General features: G+C 33.8%; 1 protein-coding gene across 1 annotated transcript; it reads right to left on the reverse strand.

The window, feature by feature from the left end:
* Positions 1–12,271: 12,271 nt before the first annotated feature.
* On the reverse strand, positions 12,272–14,036 carry LOC113766545 (berberine bridge enzyme-like 18). The gene has a single exon (XM_027310724.1). The coding sequence runs from the start codon at positions 14,034–14,036 to the stop codon at positions 12,423–12,425; it is 1,614 nt and encodes a 537-aa protein (XP_027166525.1). The 3' UTR covers positions 12,272–12,422.
* Positions 14,037–20,787: the final 6,751 nt, after the last annotated feature.

A 20,787-nucleotide genomic window follows, 5' to 3' on the forward strand; every position in this document is an offset into this window, starting at 1 on the left:
TTAAAACTTAATAGCGTGTGAATTTGGTATTTGACTGTTAGGGAGTGGGGAAATTTCATGCCCAAAGAACCAGGAAAATTTTAGATAAAATGACATGAAATGTCTGTAAATACTTGTCTGATGGGAGAAAACTAAAACTACCAAAATCAAGAAACTGAGACGTTGCACCTACCGTTGGAAATTTGGAGGTGGAGGATTTAATGAGTTTGGAATTTGGAGTTTCAAAGGGTTAAAATTCTAATTTTTTAATGAATTTGAAACCATCCTACTATTTAATTTTCTCCCATAAGACAAGTATTTGCAATAAAAAATGAATTTGATTGACGGAGGGGGGTTTGAAACCTGTCCCTACTAGTTAATTTTCCAAGTTTCAACCTAAAAAGTTAAGAATATTCGGAAGGGAAACTGTCAAGGACAAGTATTGAGCCCACAAAAAAAAACCTTTGAAATGTACGTAGCCGAATTGGTTCATGCAAAATTAAATCATGCATGCTTTGGGGGAAAAAAATAAGAAAAAGATCAATTTTGTGTTATAAATGAATCTATGTAGATTTCTTACATAGCGGAGAAGATTTTATAAATTTAAAGAAAGAATTATAAATAAAAATGCAAACTTTGTAAATTTTAAAGGGGGTGAAAATCAAGAAATTTTGGAAAATTGTGAGGACAGAGGGGCAAATAGGTGCTTTTTACAAGAATCCAAGGCGCAAAAGTGAAAATAGTTGAAAACTTTAAACCTATGATAACATTTTTCTAAAACTTAATGATGGGGGTACCAATTGCCAGTGATTTGAACTTTCTTAGTCTTTAGCGTATGAGTTTGGTATTAGACTATTAGGGATTGGGGAAAATTCATTGGCCAAAAACAAGGCATTCATACTGTGGTTATAATTATACCTGAGAAAAATTTGTGCCATGCGTATATACAAGAGGATTTGGATTTCTCATCATAGTTTTTTTTTTTTTTTTGGAGCCACCATAGAATGGTTTTTTTTTCTTCTTTTTATTGTTTCCTCTTTGTGGGTGTCAAAACACATGCTAATTATTTTTGAGTCAAATTTGTGGAAAAACCAAATAAATATCTCAATTTGTACTAAATTTCAGCAAATACTTGTCTTATGGGAGGAAATGGAAAGTACCAAACTCAAGAAACCAAGAAGCCGTTCCTACTATTGGAAATTTCGAAGTAGATGATCTAATTAATGAGCTTGGAATTTGAAGTTTTTTTACAGCGTTAAAATTCTACTAGTTAATTAATTTGAATGATACTGGGAAAGGGTCAATTTCATACCCCTCCCTCCTAATTAATTTTTTAGATTTTAACCTCAAAATTTAAGAGAATGCTTGGAAGGGAAGCTTTCAAGGACAAGTATTGGGCACCAAAAAGAAAAAAAGAAAAAAAAAAAAAAAGACTCTAGATTACCTTTGAAATGTACGTAGTCAAGTCTGCTAATGGAAATTTCAGGTCCATGCATGCATGCACGCATGCATACAGTGGAAATAGTCCATTACGCAGCCGTGATTTGATTGGCTGTCTTGGACGTCCACAGCGTCTCTCTTTTTTCTTTTTTTTTTTTTTAATTCATCATTTGCCAAGCACGTTTTAAATTTCGATCAAGATTTTGGTGCAGTTGTATAGTTATTATAAATTTTACACAATCTCATGTATACTATATTCTTTTGTACTGTGTCATATGCATGAATTTTATTCATGTACATCAATTCATTATACGAATACAATCACGTCTATAATTATGCATCAACTCTTAGAAAAAAATTGTATTGATTGTATCAAATACAATAACTGTACTGATTGTATCAAAATTCAATTTTACCTACCCAAATTCCGTATTTTTCGTGGTAAAAAAAAAATGCTAGGTAAGTTGCAACAAAAGGAAAGTTTCATATGTGTATTAAGCGCGTTTATTCGTTTTTATACATATTTGTATATGTTTAGTGGGAAAAAAAAACCATTTCTTTTCAAAGAAAAATAGATAGAGGGTGGAGTACAACTATGGGTCACCCATCAAGATTCAAATCTACATTGTTTTTCTAAGCAGGCATTCCATTTTGAAAGCAAGGAAGAAACATTTCTGCAATTAGAGATAAGGTTTCATTGGAAAACTTTGTTAATGTCTCCTGTATTTTCAACATTGTGCTATGCAACCCATATATATAAGCAGGCATTCCATTTTGAAAGCTCCTGCTAACTCAAAGTGTGAGAACTCTATGTTGATCTTCATCAGATCTGTAAACTAGGGCAACAGAATAGATTGTAATCAAACTAGGATTCGTCCTTCATCAATAAGAACTATTCAGTTTTCATTTTTAACAGGGTGTGTTCGATAGCGGGGACTCAACAAGACAATATCAGTAGTCAAAACCTCATCATCTAGGATGATGTCTGTCAGCTCTCGATGATAACATCTAAATTTCATGGCAAGGGATTTAATTTTTCTGAATATCTGAACTGACAATGCTTATATATAAAAAGTAAGCCTAATGTTCCAGGACTTCGATGTTGGATTGCACCATGGAATTTTGGAACTGATAAAGATTTCCCAAATGTAACATTTAGGGACAAAATTGCAGTTTACACTTTATATTGTCTGAGAAGAAAAAAAATACCTCAACCACCTCTCAGATGAAGTGACATAAGTTCACGTTATGCTCAGCCATAAACTTGCTGAAAGTTGAATTTATTATCCAATAGGTGTTGAAGTTAAAAAAAAAAATGGAGGAAGGGAGATCTGATGAATTCCAAGACACGAGAAATTGCATAAAATTTGATATTCTTAGTCAAATATGAACAATAAACAATTACCTTGCTCCATACATATGAAACATCGGCAAATATTTGCCTGACACAGGAAAAAAATTAAAAGTACCAAACTCAAGAAACTAAGGTATCATACCAAGACTTGGAGAAAATTGAGAGGAAGAGGATGTAATGAGTTTAGATTTTGGAGCTTCAAAATGTTGAAGTTCTAGTGACTAATTTGAATGGTGGGAGGAGGATTTGATACTCGTCCCTACTAGTTTAGGATGATCCATTGAACAGTCCCAGTGGTTAATTTTAACTTCTCTTTGATTCCTTAATTTCAACAAAAACAGCCACATTCAGATAGATGTATAGCCACAGTTTTCCGTGTTTTAACTTGACGAACTGAGAATTTGCCAAACTTATTTTTTTCTTTCTCATTTTTACCAATACAATCTTAAGAGTGTTGCTAATTCTGCTCGCTCACTTCTTTTGTTCCTTCCAAAGATTAACTTCCTACCAGGAAAAAAATTCATAGACAAAAGTTTTAAACGTAGATGTAGAGATGCTTTGCTTGCTTCATAAGAGTAGGTACTAGCTTATTTCAAGAGCCGATTTAGCATGGGGACCTACGTGCCATAAAATTAGTGTCATGTCCTATTTAATTCAATGAGTTGTATATTGCAAATATCAAACAATGATACACAACCAAGAAAATAAAAATAAAAACATAAAAGAAAGAGCAAAAAGGTCGACTAATAAAAATTTCTTATGCATACAGTTTTGATCTTCAACGTTTGGGCTTATGTTCTAAACTGATCCTTAGTGTTAATGTTTCAACCAAATCAAAATAATGCTCAAAATTTCTAATTTCATGCAAATTTTGGGCATTTTATGGAATTTAATAATTCTACTCCTCAAAATAAATTTACTGTTAGTCAATAGTTTTGCATTTTTTACCTCTATTATTCAAAGTTAAAATCATGATGGTTTTCTAAGTTTTAGAGATGTACTAGGAATTGAAGCTAAACTTCTTTTTTCTTTTTAATTCATGCCACTAGTTGCTCATGTCTTTCTTCTCTTTTGCATATATAGTCAGTCTCAACTTGCATAATCTGAACATATTATTTTAGACTATGAGTTTGGTCATTTTTTTCATCTATATTGATTATTTTACACTCATTTGAATATCACTTTAATATATGATCACATGTAAATTAAGTTGATAATCTAATAAAAATTTTCCTTTTTTTTCTGTTTGCATTTCAATAGATTTCAATTTAATATGTATTTTGTAGAATTATTTGGATTACTCAATACAATTATCAATATACATGAACATCAAAATAATTTAATATGATCACCTGCAGGAAATTTTAAAATTCCCATGTATATCTTTGATAACTTTGTATTTCTATTTATTTGCATTTTAGCTCTCCAATTTTTATCTAACATTTGGCAAAGAAATTGAAATTTTTAAAATGCATAGTTGAATTCATTCATATGATGTATATATGAATTTGAAGCGTGTGAGACCTACAGAACAGTGTATGAAGAAGCTATTATACAAGACTTATTTTGAAGAGTTGAAGGGTACCCAACTAATTAATACAATTTCTTGTTCCACACGTAATTTGTATAATGACGTCATTGGCATTAGCCGCCTTTGCTGCACTCTGCATTGATCCTTTGATGCTGTGTGAACTTACGTACACTCCTAATACCTAATTCAACCAATTTAATGCTACAATAATAATTACGTTCAAATGCTGTGTCTGGACCTCTATTAATTGCAGAAATTGTGAAATTCAAATGCACGATAGTTAGGTCGCAGCCAGGGGAGGTCCGGGGTGGCGGGGGAGGAGAAGAGGGATGAGGAAGAAGGGTAGGAGAGGAAGAGGGAGGAGGAAGGGGGTGGGGAGTGAGAAAGACGGACAAGAGAGGAAGAGGAAGAAGGAGGAATAAAGGGAAGGAGAGAGAGGGAGAGATCGAGAGGGTGGTGGTGATTATTGATTTTTTTTTTCATATTCAAAAAAATATCATAATCTTATTTAAAATTTTAAAAATACTCCAATAAACAACTACAATAAATTTTTTTTTTTTATATACATCGCTATTGTAAATTTTTTGAAAAACATGTTCAAAAGCAGTTCATTCAAACGGAGCCTGCGATACTCGCTACACATTCAAGAAAACTACTTAATTGGTACCACAAAATAGAATATTTTGCAACTCCACGAGATAAACAGTGACCTTAAGATGAATTCTAGAAGTAAATGCGTGTCTAAGAAGTAAGTCATGAAGAAGTCAGTAAACCCCAGCTTGCAACAGATGGTGAATAAAATTGTAAAATATAATACGTACACAATTAAAACCCCAAGGAAGTATCTCATAGCATTCAAGGAATCACATATGTTACAACACTAACACAATTAAACATCTAACAAAGATGCATCTTGTGTTGGATCCTTAATCCAACATTGGACTTATATGTGAATAATTATGTATTGCAAACTGTCAATTAAGGTTAAACCCAATTAAAGTGATCAAATATAGTTTGGGTTTAATGTATCTAATAGGATGTGGGCCCTTTTATGTGTAGAAACTTATGGGCTCCTATTTCAATGATGGGCTGAAATAGGGCTCCAAAGGTAACAGGAATGTTACCTATAAATAGGGTTATGGTCCCCAGGTCACAGGTATCGTTTTAGTTGTCGTATTTCCTAATACCACAAAATACCCCTTCCCTGATATCCCATCGTCAGGAAAGATACCAGAGAGAAACTAAAGGGCTCTCTCAAAGGATCGGTGAATACCTGTTGACTTGGAAGGCCACCCCAAATCTCTAGCGATTCAAGTATCAAGTTTATGAATATGGATTCAGGTACGCTTCCGCAATTTTTCTATTGATTATTTCTTAATAGTCGCCATATCGATTTTGGGTTTAATAGGTGATGGCTTTCACCAAAGGTTAATATAAATTACCGCTCTAACAAGTGGTATCAGAGCCCATATGGTTGATTATTAGGAAGTAATTTTGTTTTGGTAATTTATGGTTTTATTACTATTGGTTTTGTTTTCATGACTACTGGCTGCGGAACTGATGCTATAAAATACATGACTGTTGTGTGTTTAAATTTTCGATCGCCAGTCACTGTTTTCGCTATATATATGACTGATTTTGGTTGCTTCCGCCGCACTACATGAATTCAGAATTATGGTAAATTATGTTTCTGTTTGTACGGCGCCACTCTGACTCATATGCAATAAAAAAAAAAAAAATGAATTCGTGGGCTCCGCTTCCATGGTTGACAAGTCTTTATGTGGCTTTTATGTTCATGGGTGCTTACGTAAGTTGAATATGGCCTTCGGTCAAATCATTCCAACAATGCTTTTGCATACATGTGGCCTTAATTGTATGATTCAATTTAGAGGGTCCCACCGTAGTTCAGCTTTAGTTGTATGATTCAATTGTTTATTCATGCTATCAAAACTATTCGGCACCAGTGAAGTCTGATGCAAATTTTCCTGGCTCTAGTTGAGTAGTTCTTATTAGATGCCTGCAGCTAAATTAGTCACAGCTATATTTGATCATTGGCACGTGGTTCGGGATCACAATTGATTGTCTAGTAGTTTATTTATTTATTTATCCTCAAACAGAAAGCCAAAATATTTTCCCTTTTGCCGTGACTTTTCCATTATGCTTTTGAAGCTCAATTATTTACAATTGGGCTCTTTGACTTGTTTTCTTGGTTGAAAAATAATATTAAGAAAATTAGGGTTTCTCTAATTTTAGTGAACCCTAATGAAGTTAAATAGGACATTTAAGCCCTATAAAATCCATATGTGTGGCCCATTAAATATGTAGTTTTTTAAAGTACTTATGGATTTCAAGAAAATTTGTTGGGCTTGAATGTTAATTTTGGGTCAAATTATGGATATGGACCTTTGATCCAATAAGTCATGATTTAATTTGATTGATTTGACCACGTTTTGACCAAAGTTGACCAAAGTTGACTTTGATCAAAATTTTTGTTTAATTTGTATAATTTTAAATTTGAATATTGGTATGATTATATATATTTTAGAATAAATTAATTGAAATAATATGCCACCAAAGTGACCTCTATTATGGAAATTAATTTATTTTAAAATATAATTAGTTGGGCACTAGTAATTTTATGCAATATTGATCAGCCCAAAGGAAGGTCAATATTTAATGAAATTACATGTGCACTTGTGGTAATAAATACGTGATAATTATTTGGATTTTACATGTGATTTATAAATTGACCCAAAGGAAAATTTATTTTCGACATGTTATTATTATCAGTATTTATTACTGCACCAAGATATCACTCACTAGTTAATATTTTTGTCCAAAGACGAAATATTAATGGGATATCGGTATCTTGAGATGGGACTACCATTATTTAAATTTATTATTGTTTTGATTTATGTGAGCTTGTTTTAATTATGTTATGTTTTCTGTTCAGTTGCGAATGATCTTACAAATATTACTTCCAACATCAATAATATTCCTATGCTGAATGGCACAAACTTCAAGTCCTGGAAAGAAAATCTCTTGATAGTACTTGGAGTAATGGATCTCGACCTTGCGTTAAGGAATGATTCAACCCCACCTCTTACAGATCAGAGTACCTCTGATGAAAAGAGAAATAATGAGAGGTGGGAGAGATCAAATCGCTTGTGTCTGATGATCATTAAAAAGGCCGTTCCAGAAGCATTCAGGGGAACAATGTCAGAAACGACTGTAATCGCTAAAGAGTTCCTTCAGGACATTGAAAAAAGGTTTGTCAAGAACGAAAAGGCTGAAGTTAGTACGCTTTTGACACGCCTTGTTTCAATGAAATATAGTGGTAAAGGCAATATCAGAGAGTACATCATGGAAATGTCTCATCTTGCTTCAAAATTAAATGCACTTAAGTTGAAACTCTCTGAAGAGTTACTAGTGCATTTGATTCTAATATCTCTTCCTACACAGTTTAGCCAGTTTAAGGTGAGTTACAACTGTCAAAAGGAGACTTGGTCTCTAAATGAACTCATCTCACACTGTGTAGAGGAAGAGGAAAGGTTGAAGCAAGAGCAGACAGAAAGTGCTCATCTGGTGTCAACCACTAATAATAAAAGTAAGGGACTTAAAAGAAAGAAGGAAAAAGGAGCTGCAGGTACAGCGCCACAAAAGAAACAACAAAAGAAATCAAATGATCAGGGAAAAAATAGTTGTTTCTTCTGTGGGGCTGAAGGGCATCAAAAGAAGCATTGCACCAACTATCACGCTTGGCGTGCTAAGAAAGGTATGCTTCTTAATTTGGTTTGTTCTGAGGTTAATTTAACTTCGGTACCTAGACACACATGGTGGTTAGATTCCGGTGCAACAACTCACATCAGTGTGTCTATGCAGGGTTGCCTGAATTGCCGAAAGCCTAATGATAGTGAAAGATATATCTACGTGGGCGATGGCAAAACAGTTCAAGTTGAGGCAATTGGAGTTTTTAGATTATTGTTAAAGACCGGACTTTATTTGGATCTCAATGAGACATTTGTTGTACCGTCTTTTAGACGGAATTTAATTTCTATTTCTGCTTTGGACAAATTTGGTTATTTTTGTTCATTTGGAAATGAAAAATTTGAATTGTTTCATGATTCAAAATTGGTTGGTTCTGGTTCTTTAATGCACTACGATAATCTATATTTAATTGACACAATTACCTCATTTAATGAATCTCTGCATTTGAGTACTAGAGGAGTTAAAAGAAAATTAGCCAATGAGAATTCAGCTGCATTATGGCACAAGAGATTGGGACATATCTCCAAACGGAGAATGGAAAGGCTTGTGTCAAATGAAATTCTCGGCCCCTTGAATTTTACAGATTTTGATGATTGCATTAACTGTATAAAAGGGAAACAAACCAATCAAAGGAGATTTGAAGCTAATAGGTCCTCAGACGTCTTAGAACTTATACATACAGATATTTGTGGACCATTTCCTACATCTGCATGGAATGGTCAACAATATTTTATAACGTTCATAGATGATTTTTCAAGATATGGCTACATATATCTCATTTCTGAAAAGTCACAGTCACTGGACGTGTTCAAAAATTTTAAAGCTGAAGTTGAGAATCAACTCAACAAAAGACTTAAAAGCGTCAGATCTGACCGTGGTGGTGAGTACTATGGTAGATATGACGGTTCAGGTGAACAACATCCAGGACCATTTGCTAAATACCTAGAGGAATGCGGTATCGTTCCACAGTACACTATGCCGGGTTCACCCACTATGAATGGTGTAGCTGAAAGACGAAATAGAACGCTTAAGAATATGGTAAGTAGTATGATATGTCATTCTACCTTACCAGAGTCACTCTGGGGTGAAGCACTTAAGACTGCAGCATATATCCTTAATAGAGTTCCAACTAAAGCAACTATCAAAACCCCTTATGAGCTTTGGACAGGAAAAAAGCCCAGTTTAAAGCATATGCATGTTTGGGGGTGTCCAGCTGAGGCAAGGCCTTACAGGCCTAATGAAAAGAAACTGGACTCAAGAACGATTAGTTGTTATTTTGTTGGATACTCTGAAAGATCCAGAGGTTACAAGTTTTATGATCCCACAGCCAAATCAATTTTTTGAGACAGGAAATGCTCGGTTCTTTGAGGATGTCGAGTTTGGAGGAGAAAATACAGTAAGGGACATTGTCTTTAAAGAGGAATACATTAATATTCCCACAGATGTCATTGATCTTATTTTGGACCCTATTCCTGAACAAGATCATGACATAACAAATCAAGACAATGTCGAAGAACAAACTGTTATAGAAGAACAAACTCTTCCTCTCCAAGAACCAGTGCCATTAAGAAGATCCACTAGAGAAAGGAGAAGTGCAGTGCCAGATGATTACATTATTTTTCTCCAAGAACATGAGGATGACATTGGATTGATGGAAGATGATCCAATCAACTTCCGTCAAGCCATAGAAAGTTTAAATTCTCAAAAGTGGATCGATGCCATGAATGAGGAGATTAAATCCATGAAGGACAATGATGTTTGGGATCTTGTCCCATTGCCAGAAGGTGCGAAACCCATTGGTTGTAAATGGATATTTAAAATTAAAAGGGATTCGAAAGGCAATGTGGAAAGATTCAAAGCTCGCCTTGTCGCTAAGGGATTTACACAAAAAGAAGGTATCGACTATAAAGAAACCTTCTCTCCAGTCTCTTCAAAGGATTCTTTTAGAATTATCATGGCATTAGTGGCACATTTCGATCTTGAGTTACATCAGATGAATGTAAAGACAGCGTTTCTCAATGGTAACATTGATGAGACAATTTATATGGTGCAACCAGAAAACTTTGTATCAGGAGATCCAAAGAATATGGTTTGCAAACTTAAAAAATCCATCTATGGGCTCAAACAAGCGTCTCGACAATGGTATTTCAAATTTCATCAGGTGATCATCTCATTTGGTTTCGAGATGAATTTAGTGGATGATTGTATATACCATAAGTTCTGTGGGAGCAAATATATTTTTCTGGTATTGTATGTTGATGATATTTTGCTTGCCAGCAACGATATTGGTCTATTGCATGAAACCAAGAAATTTCTAACTAAGAATTTTGAGATGAAAGATCTTGGTGATGCATCTTTTGTGTTAGGCATACAGATACACCGTGATCGCTCTCGGGGTATTTTAGGACTATCACAAAAGGGCTATATCGAAAAGGTTCTCAAAAGGTATGGCATGCAAAGTTGTAAACCAGGTGACACTCCTGTGGCTAAAGGAGACAAATTTAGTCTTGAGCAGTGTCCCAAGAATGCTTTTGAGGAAAGAGAGATGCAAAAGATTCCTTATGCCTCAGCAGTAGGGAGTCTAATGTATGCTCAAGTATGTACGCGTCCGGATATTGCGTACATTACTGGGATGTTGGGTAGATATTTGAGTAATCCTGGATTAGATCATTGGAAAGCAACCAAACGGGTCTTACGATATCTACAGAAAACAAAGGACTACATGCTCACGTATCGGAAGTCAGATGAGTTAGAGATCATTGGGTATACTGATTCCGATTATGCTGGATGCAAAGATACTATGAAGTCAACGTCAGGCTATGTCTACTTGTTGGCTGGAGGTGCCATATCTTGGAAGAGTGCTAAACAGTCCCTCATAGCATCTTCCACTATGGCTGCAGAATTTATAGCTTGTTATGAGGCATCCAACCAGGGAATTTGGCTGCGAAATTTCGTCACAGGGTTACGTGTAGTGGATGGCATTGAAAGACCACTCAAATTATTCTGTGACAATAAGTCAGCAGTCTTATATTCCAATAACAATAGGAGCTCGACCAAATCTAAACATATAGATATCAAGTTCCTGACTGTTAAAGAAAGAGTGCAGAATGGACAGTTATCAATAGAGCACATCGGGACAAACTCCATGGTTGCGGATCCGCTTACTAAGGGATTGCCACCCAAAATGTTTCATGAGCATACTGCTCATATGGGTGTCGTGTTAAATGATGTATAATTTTTGTGGGAGTTTGTTATTTTAAATGCTCTTATGATATTTTTCAGTTATTAAGGATTTAAGGATATTTTATGCATAAATAAAGTTTGGATTTATTTGCACTCTAATTTTGGTATGGTTTGATCTCATAAAATTTAAGGTGGACCAGTTGGAAATAGGCATGTTTTGGTCACATTACATGAAATTTTCATGCTACACATCCACATCATAATTCATGTCATTCAATTGCATTGATATATGTGACCATTGATGGGTCGAGTTACGAAATTGTAACAAAGGCCGCTTTGATCCTATATTGGTGTAATTGATGGACCGAATTGGTTGCAGATACATTGTGATAATGACAGTAAAGTTGAGCTCATACGGTTAATTGCAAAATATAATTATAAGGTTACACATATAGTCCAAGTGGGAGATTGTTGGATCCTTAATCCAACATTGGACTTATATGTGAATAATTATGTATTGCAAACTGTCAATTAAGGTTAAACCCAATTAAAGTGATCAAATATAGGTTGGGTTTAATGTATCTAATAGGATGTGGGCCCTTTTATGTGTAGAAACTTATGGGCTCCTATTTCAATGATGGGCTGAAATAGGGCTCCAAAGGTAACAGGAATGTTACCTATAAATAGGGTTATGGTCCCCAGGTCACAGGTATCGTTTTAGTTGTCGTATTTCCTAATACCACAAAATACCCCTTCCCTGATATCCCATCGTCAGGAAAGATACCAGAGAGAAACTAAAGGCCTCTCTCAAAGGATCGGTGAATACCTGTTGACTTGGAAGGCCACCCCAAATCTCTAGCGATTCAAGTATCAAGTTTATGAATATGGATTCAGGTACGCTTCCGCAATTTTTCTATTGATTATTTCTTAATAGTCGCCATATCGATTTTGGGTTTAATAGGTGATGGCTTTCACCAAAGGTTAATATAAATTACCGCTCTAACATCTTGCCCATATTTCTATATGTTTACTAAGACACATCAACTATAATAAGTATACAAAAGAAAACACTTATGACCCAAGCTACTGTAGTTGTACTCGTATATATGTACTAATTTCTGATAGATGACTATATGATATACTAATCCTTCAAGCATTTCTCCATTTCTATGAGGATGAGAAAGGAGGGACGCTCTGCTCATATCTGAAAAAGTTACTTGGATCAACCTCCTGCTTCACATGGGCCAACCTGTAGAAATTGTTCTTAAAATACTTCATACCCCAGATACTAGCTTGTGCAAAACTTGTGTTGCCTTCCCTGTTGGCTCCCAAGTCCAAGTCTCTATAATTCAGGTATGCAGCTCTGGGAGATTTAGTAACAAATGGAGTCACGTATTTGTAAACCCTTCTGACCCAATCTATGTACCTTTGAGAATTTGCATTGTTCTCTTCAGTCCAGGAAGAGATATGCTGAATCTGGTATATGTTTCCAGCTCTGTGTGGATACGGAGTTTCAGAGTCTGAAATCTCAAACATCCTTCCACCAGATGGTGAAAGGATAAGCATACCTGCCTCTGCTCCTTCTTCGAAGAGTCTTTTCCACAATCCTTCCAATGCAACTTCAGAGATGGGCTCGACTACGTAGTCTGATTTGTTTTTGTAATAATTTTTGGGATATGGGGTACTAAGTACCAAATCATTCACCGTTGATCCAGTTGGAAGACCAGAGAAATAAAGAGCAGACTCAATCCAGCTCAACTCCGTGCAGTCTTCTCTGCGTAATCCTAGCTCAGGGAAGCTTTCTTGCATCAGTGGGAGAAGTTTGGCAACTGTTCCGAGGTACAAAGATTGAAATCCAACTTGAACTGTTAAGTTTCCACCCTGACCGCTCCTTGCCTGTGTTATCAAGAGTCTGATGAATAAGTCTCGATCAAGCTGGTATCCAATTTGTTGCCATCGGTGGACAAGCTTGGTTGCATTCTGTTCTAAATTTCTGTTGACTGTAAAAACAGTAACTATTGATGGAACGGATACCAATTGGAGTCTGTACTCTAGAATTACTCCAAAACTGGCTCCTCCTCCACCTCTAATAGCCCAGAAAAGATCCTCTCCCATTGATTTTCTATCAAGAATTGCTCCATCCGCATTCACAATTTTAGCATCAATGACATTGTCAGCAGCTAGGCCATATTTTCGCGTCAATGTGCCTTCTCCTCCCCCACTAATGTGTCCACCAGCTCCTACGGTAGGACACGTCCCTGCAGGAAAGCCAAGATTGGGGCTCTTCTCAGCAATCGCGTGATAGAGTTCGCCAAGACGTACTCCAACTCCAATCCAGGCCGTTTTACTCTCGGTGTCGATCGATATTCCACTCAGGTTCCTCATATCAACAATAACAAATGGCTGGTGATAATAGGAAATAGAAGAAAGGCCCTCATAATCATGACCTCCGGATCTAACTCTGATCTGAAAGCCATTGGATTTCGCACAAATAACAGCTGACTGAACGTGAAAATCATTCAGTGGCGTTACAATGACTAAGGGCTTTCTTTCCATGGGAGATATAAATCTTATGTTCTGTATGGAAGATTGCAGAACAGAATTATAGGAGGAGTTTGTTGGTGTATAAATGACTTGGGAGATTGAGTCATTGTTCCGAGAATGAAGACACTGAAGAAATCTGTCATGAATTTGAGCCCTAGTGCTCCATGGCATTGAGAAAATAAGCACTAATGAACAAAGAAATATGCATGAAATTTTGGTGCTCGGAGTAGTCTCCATTCTTGGCAAGGTTCTTATGGTTTAACTTCAAGAATTGATGCACTACAATATTCTAAGTGCATGGCTATTTATACATTACAATTTGACGATAGCAATCTATTAGGCAAGTTGAAGGATGAGATCAATTGACTTTTCATACCTAAATTCAATTTGGACTAGCGAACAAGTCAGGATCCAGCTGGTAATTTAGGGGGACAATTGTCAATTATAGACTTGTTGATGGTCTTATAGACTTGTCTTCGTCATTGTATACCCCTTATGTTTAAATTATGGGTTAAATACAGAATATCCCTTTGACCTTCTGTGATGCCGGTAACCATCTTTTGTTAATTTTTTATTTTCCTTTTATTTTATTATTCTCCTTTTTCCTCCGCTACCACACAACTACCATTGCTACACCACCACCTCTCTCTCTCTCTCCTTTTCCCTTTCTCTTTCTCTCCCCCCTCCCTCCTCCTGTCCCCCTCTTCGCACCTCTCCTGTCCTACCTTTTTTGCTCCTCCTCCTTTCATACTAATTTGTCACAATCTCTAGGATCTGAACAAAGAGCATGTAACTGAGCAGTTCATACAATTGTCGTCACGCTATCTTTTGTAGTATTTGGTATAATCCGTCCTATTGTTTAAGTTCTAAAGGCTCCATTTTGATTGATGTATGACTTGAAGTCATGAATAAGTATTGATTATTTGGCAATTTTGTAGTTAGTATAGAGCAATATGTGTGACAATGGAGAAATGAGTTGTTAATGGAGAAATAATTTCATCAAAAAGAAGGGAAGAGAGGGGGAAGGATGGAAAAGGTGGGAGAGGAGAGTGGGAAAGAGGAGGAGTGGAGGGGGAGGAAAAATAGTGATTTTTAAAAATTTTAAAAGTGTTTCAAAAGTTTTAAAATTGATAAAAACACCTATAATAGTTAAATCAATGGAATTTGAGTATCAAAAATAAAAGGAAAAAGTGAAAAGAAAAGAAAATTATTAAAAAAAAAAATACATAGGTTACAGGTGAAATTCCATATCAGTTTAAAACATGAGAAGATTATGTGGATATTTTGATGGGTTTTGACTTTGAAATTTCACAACATGAATATTCTACTAAGTAATTTGAATGGTACTGGGAGAAGAATTTCAAACCCGTCCCTACTAATTAATTTTCGAGATTTTAGCTTAAATAATTAAGAGAGTATTTGGAAGGGAAACTTTCAAGGATAAGTCTTCCCCCCCCCCCCCCCCCCCCCCCCGCTCCGCGGGGCGGCGTAAAAACAAAGACTCTAGAATACCTTTGTAATGTACGCGGCTAGGTTGGTCCAGGCCGCCGGGAGTTTGTCTTAGATCAGCGGCCGCCGTGGTTGGGTACGTGCACGCAAGCAGTGGAAAAGTTCCACTTCACGGCTGTCATTGATTGACTGCCGGCGATGTCAACAGCATCTCTTTTCTTTATTCATCATTTGTCAAGCCTTTTTTCTGCTGTATATTATGTTTTATTATACGTATGAATTTTGTTCATGTACATCAATTCAATATATAAATACTTTTGAATTAAATATTTTAATCTTATTAATTGTAATAAAATCCAACCATACCCGTCCAAATCCCATAGTTTTCATAATAGAAAATGCTATTGGTAAGTTGTAACAGAAGGAAAATTTCATGTGTACGTATTGAGCCCGTTTTTTGGTTTTTATGTATGTTTGCCTAAATACGCCCGAAATCTTTGGGTATTTAGATTTAAGGTTTCATTGTAAAACTTTGTTAATGTCTCCTGCATTTTCAACATTATGGCATTCCATGGACCAAAACAAAGAAAACCAGAGGAAGAAAAAGGTGATACCATTGAACTGGTGATACCATTGCACTACTACCAACTTTGTTGTAAGCTGTACAAGAAAAACTACAAAGGAAAAAATGTCAATCCCCTAAGAAGTTTAAAAGAGACACAAGCCAAGTCGTAGCTTTCAGCTGTCATCTTCTCCTCTCCCATTTTCTCTCCACTCTCCAAAGTCTCTAGTTTCTTTTTTCCAATCTCACCTCTATCTTCCCCTCCTTTAATCACAAGGATTTTCATGGCCTACAAATTCATTCACAAACTCTATCTTTCTAATCAATCTCTACCTTCTTTTGTTTTTTTTTTTTTCACTTCACTTTTGTCTCTTGAAGTTTTTTACTCTTTCTTTCTATATATGAAGTTTTTTTTTTCTGGTTTGAACTTTTTTTTTGTTTGTTTTTTATCTGATGCATTTTTCCTTTTTTTTTTTTTACATATAATGCATTTTTTTTGGCCTTTTTTTTTTAAAGATTTTCTTTGAATTGTGATGATTTAGTTTGAAGTTTCCTTCACTTGGTGGCTAGAAGAGATTACACTGGTGGCTTTTCACAAGGTTACTTTATTTTTAAGTTTTCCCACTTGATGGCTGGATGAAATTACAGTGATGAACGTTCACAAGATTACTTTATTTATTTGATTTTTTCATGTTCTGGAGAAATTTTTTTTTATTTTTGGGAAAAGATTGCTTAAAATTAATGTGTCCAAAATTGTTAAATTTATTTGTTAACTTTGGGTGATGATGATGAAGTGAAAGAAATTAGAAATTTGAGATCATCTTCACCGCAAGAGTTCAATTACTGGCCCGAGTTTAAAAACATTGATGTAAGTTCACGTTATGCTTAGCCAAAAACTTGTTGAAAGCAATTCCACAAACTTATTTATAACTTACTTCTTATCCACATTTGCTTCTGGAATTCATCATAAGGTCATTGTTTATCTTGTGAAATTGCAAAATATTATATTTTTGTGGTACTGAATACTTTTCTTGGTATACGCAACCAGTACCGTAATCGATTTCAAAACCTCAAGCACCTCTTAGATTTATATATACATTAGGTTGTGCACATATATGCAAAACTTAGGTTCCGTTTGATAAAACTAAATCTGAATTCTGAAGTCTGAAATCTGAAATCTGAATACTGAAACAATTAATTTGCTGAATTTTAAGCACTGAAAAGAAATATATAAATGTCTGAATTTTAATGATAAACCTATTTATATTGTTTGATAAACATTTATAACTGAATATTTAATAAGTTAAATTTGACAAATTTACCCTTATATCTTTTCAGATTCAGCACTTTTTTATGTTATCAAACAAACCCTTAGTGCTTCCTGCACACCTGCAGTTCTCTTAAGTTTACCCTGATTAAATCAAAGGGGTATGTAGTTTGCACCCCTATTGATCTTAAAGTAGATTTCTTTCCTTCTAACCTCTTTATAAAAGAAAATAAATAAAAAGATACAAAATGTCCTAATTTGCGTTTGAATTTGACCATAATTTTTTGAACACTTTCTTTGCTACTATTCATGGATTCTTGCGGCCATAAATTGTCTGTAACTCCTTCCGGAATTACAGTCTGTGATGCATGTATTTTCCTAGACTATTAGAGAGTGGGGAAACTTCATGGCCAAAGAACGAGGAAAAAAAAATGTTAGATACACGAATGGTCTGGGAGAGGGTCGATTTCAAACCCGTCCCTATTAATTAATTTTCCTGATTTAAACCTAAAAAGTTAAGAGAGTATTTGGAAGGGAAGCTTTCAAGGACAAGTATTGGGCCCAGGGAAAGAAAAAAAAAACAAAGACTGTAGAATATTGAAACAAAAAAAAACAAAGGGAAGCTTTCAAGGACAAGTACTGAAAGGGCTCGGGGCACAAACGTACGTAGCCAAGTTGTTCAGGCCAATCGAACAGCGGGAGTTTTTTTTTTTTTTTTTTTGAATCAATTTTTATCATATATACGTACTTTTACTCCAATTCTAACCTCTTCTAGGAGGATAACCCAACGGAATTATTGAAACTGATGAAAACTGAGTCACAATCGGACATACGGGTGCTGATGGAAATTTCAGGTTTAACTCTTCTTGCAACCGTTCCTGAAGGTTTTGTGCATTTTGCACACGACGTAACTCTGTTTGTACATAGTGTAACTTACTTTCAGTAACGTGTAATTTTAAAACAAAATTTTATGAATTTCACACCTTTTAAAAATGAGGTATAAAATGATATTTGGATCGTATAATTTTTTTTGATCAAATCTTAACCGTAAACTGCTCAGAAACTGTCCGCATGAAAACCGTGCCTGCCCCGTATCCTCTCTTTCTTAGGTCACTGGGTTTATGCATGCATGCATGCACGCATACAGTGGAAAAGTCCACCAGGCGGCCGTGATTTGATTGTCTGCTTTGGACGTCCACTCCACAACGTCTCTTTTCTTTATTCATCATTTGTCAAGTATTTTTTAAATTTGGATCAGGTATGGATAAGATTTTGCTGCGGTTGTATAATTATTATAAACTAGTTTTTTCAGCCTCACGCGATGCGTGAGGATGCCCTGGGTCTATGTTAATCAATATCAAATGAAGGCAAGTAGATTAATGTAAAATGTTTAAATATTAATACATGATAATTGTTAAATAAATGTGGAGAGTTTGACTTTATGTAAATTGAATATTGCTGTTACTCATTTACTCATTTGATTTGTAATTTTCTCTTAGATAGTCAGTCAATACCTTAAAATCTTTGCGAATTCTTGATACTATAAAAATGATGCATTCATTTGAAATGTACAATTACATACAAATATCATAAATATGGTGACGCTGATCACTTTTAAAATTATGCACACACTATTTGTATATAGTCAAGAATGAAATAAGTTTAAACAAGTAAAACCCTTCTTGAAACTTATTGTGAATAAACACAATGGTGATATCAATAATTGAAAAGAACAATCATCACATTTCTACGCAATAAAAAATGTCAAGAAATTAAGAATTATTCATGATGTAGTAAAACAAATATGCTTCTAGTAATTGTAGTAAAAAATATCATATTGACAGGTGTAGTTTCTTGTAGTAATCTTTCCAATAAAACGCGTCTTTCCAAACTTCTTGCACTCATTGCAACAATTTTTGGGGGTAGTACGTAGATCATCATCATCATCATTTTTCTTCTTTGCATCTTTTTTTTTGTGCAGAGACCATTAATCAATGACGATGAACTTTTCCTTCTTTTCTTTTGTCAAGCATTCTTTGAAGTAGAACAAATTATAGTAATATTGAGACATGCAACATGTAGTATATTTTACCTTATAACCTTAATAGCTAATTGGACCTTAACTACCATTTGAATCCCGTGAGGATGCCTGGATTTCCGCTTGAATTTGCTACGAAATATGTAGGGTCCATTTGGATTAGCTGTTTTTGGGGTTGTTTTTCAAAAACAATACTGTAGCATTTCATTTTTGAAATACAAGTCCGTTTGGATTAGTTGTTTTTGGGTTTGTTTTTCAAAAATTATATGAAAATTTTTTACTGTAAATGTTTTTTGGATTATTTTTAGAGGTATTTTTAAAACATATTTTTGAGTATTTTATAATTTATAATTTATATATTTTTATATTTACATACATTTATGCATTTATAATATATTTATAAATATTCATAAATAAATGTATTTATATATTTATATAAAAATATATCAATATATTATAAATGTATTACATTATACATAATACATAATATAAATATATTTATAAATGTATAAATGTATATTATTATAAATGTATAAATTATAAATGAATATTATATAAATGTAAAAATTATATATTTTATATTTTTATATAAATATATATTTATGCATTTATAATACATTTATAAATATTTATAAATAAATATTTTTATAAATATTTATAAATAAATATATTTATAAATATTTATAAATATATTATAAATATTTATAAATAAATATATTTATATAGATACTCCTCCTATGTGTTTCAAGTATTGACGAGACATTGTGGTTGCTAGAAGGAGAGTACATAATATTGTATATTTCAATTTGTAATATTTATTGTATATTTCATTATATAAATATTTATATAATATATAAATATATAATATAAAATTTTGCAATTTGTATAATATACATAATATTGTATATATATAATATAATATACATAATATACATTTATACATTATTACATATTATGTATATTATATATCATACATAACATTATTATACATTATTATACACAATAATGTACATAATCATGAAAGTACATTAATAATGTATATATTATAATATAATGTACATAATATATTATGTATAAATATTTATACATTTATGTATACAATATTACATATTATGTATATTATATTATGCATATTATATTATATTATGTATAATATTAATGTATATAAATATTTATATAATATATAATATATATAACATATAAATATATAATATTCAATTTGTATATTTCAATTTATATTAATATAATATATATAATATAAATAATTAAATATACATATTAAATTTGTATATTTGGTGTTGTTTTTGATATAATGTTTGGATATGGGTGTTTTTGGAATTGGTTTTGAAATACACATTAACTGTAGCATTTGGAATGTGAAAAACAGTTTTTCAAAAATAGCTGCAAAAACAAGGAATCCAAACGAACCCAGTATTTGATTGGACTTGTTGCCAATTTCTGATACATTTGTGGGAATGCATTAGTAGGAGAATTACTTAGGAAGTACTAAACAATAGCTAGGAACAACCTGGAGAAATATATCATACTCAGATTCACTGCAATGTATTATCCCTATTTTCGCAAATGCAAAGCAATAGTATCCCTGCATCTACAGCCAAGCCATTGATCAACAATTGGACGTGTTTTTCAAAGGTCAATGGTTTACAAATAT

Source organism: Coffea eugenioides, chromosome 3 (assembly GCF_003713205.1).
Source record: "Coffea eugenioides isolate CCC68of chromosome 3, Ceug_1.0, whole genome shotgun sequence".
Taxonomy (NCBI): domain Eukaryota; kingdom Viridiplantae; phylum Streptophyta; class Magnoliopsida; order Gentianales; family Rubiaceae; genus Coffea; species Coffea eugenioides.

Coding starts and splice junctions, on each gene's coding strand:
- LOC113766545 (XM_027310724.1), bottom strand. CDS start 14,036: ATGGAGACTACTCCGAGCACCAAAATTTCATGCATATTTCTTTGTTCA.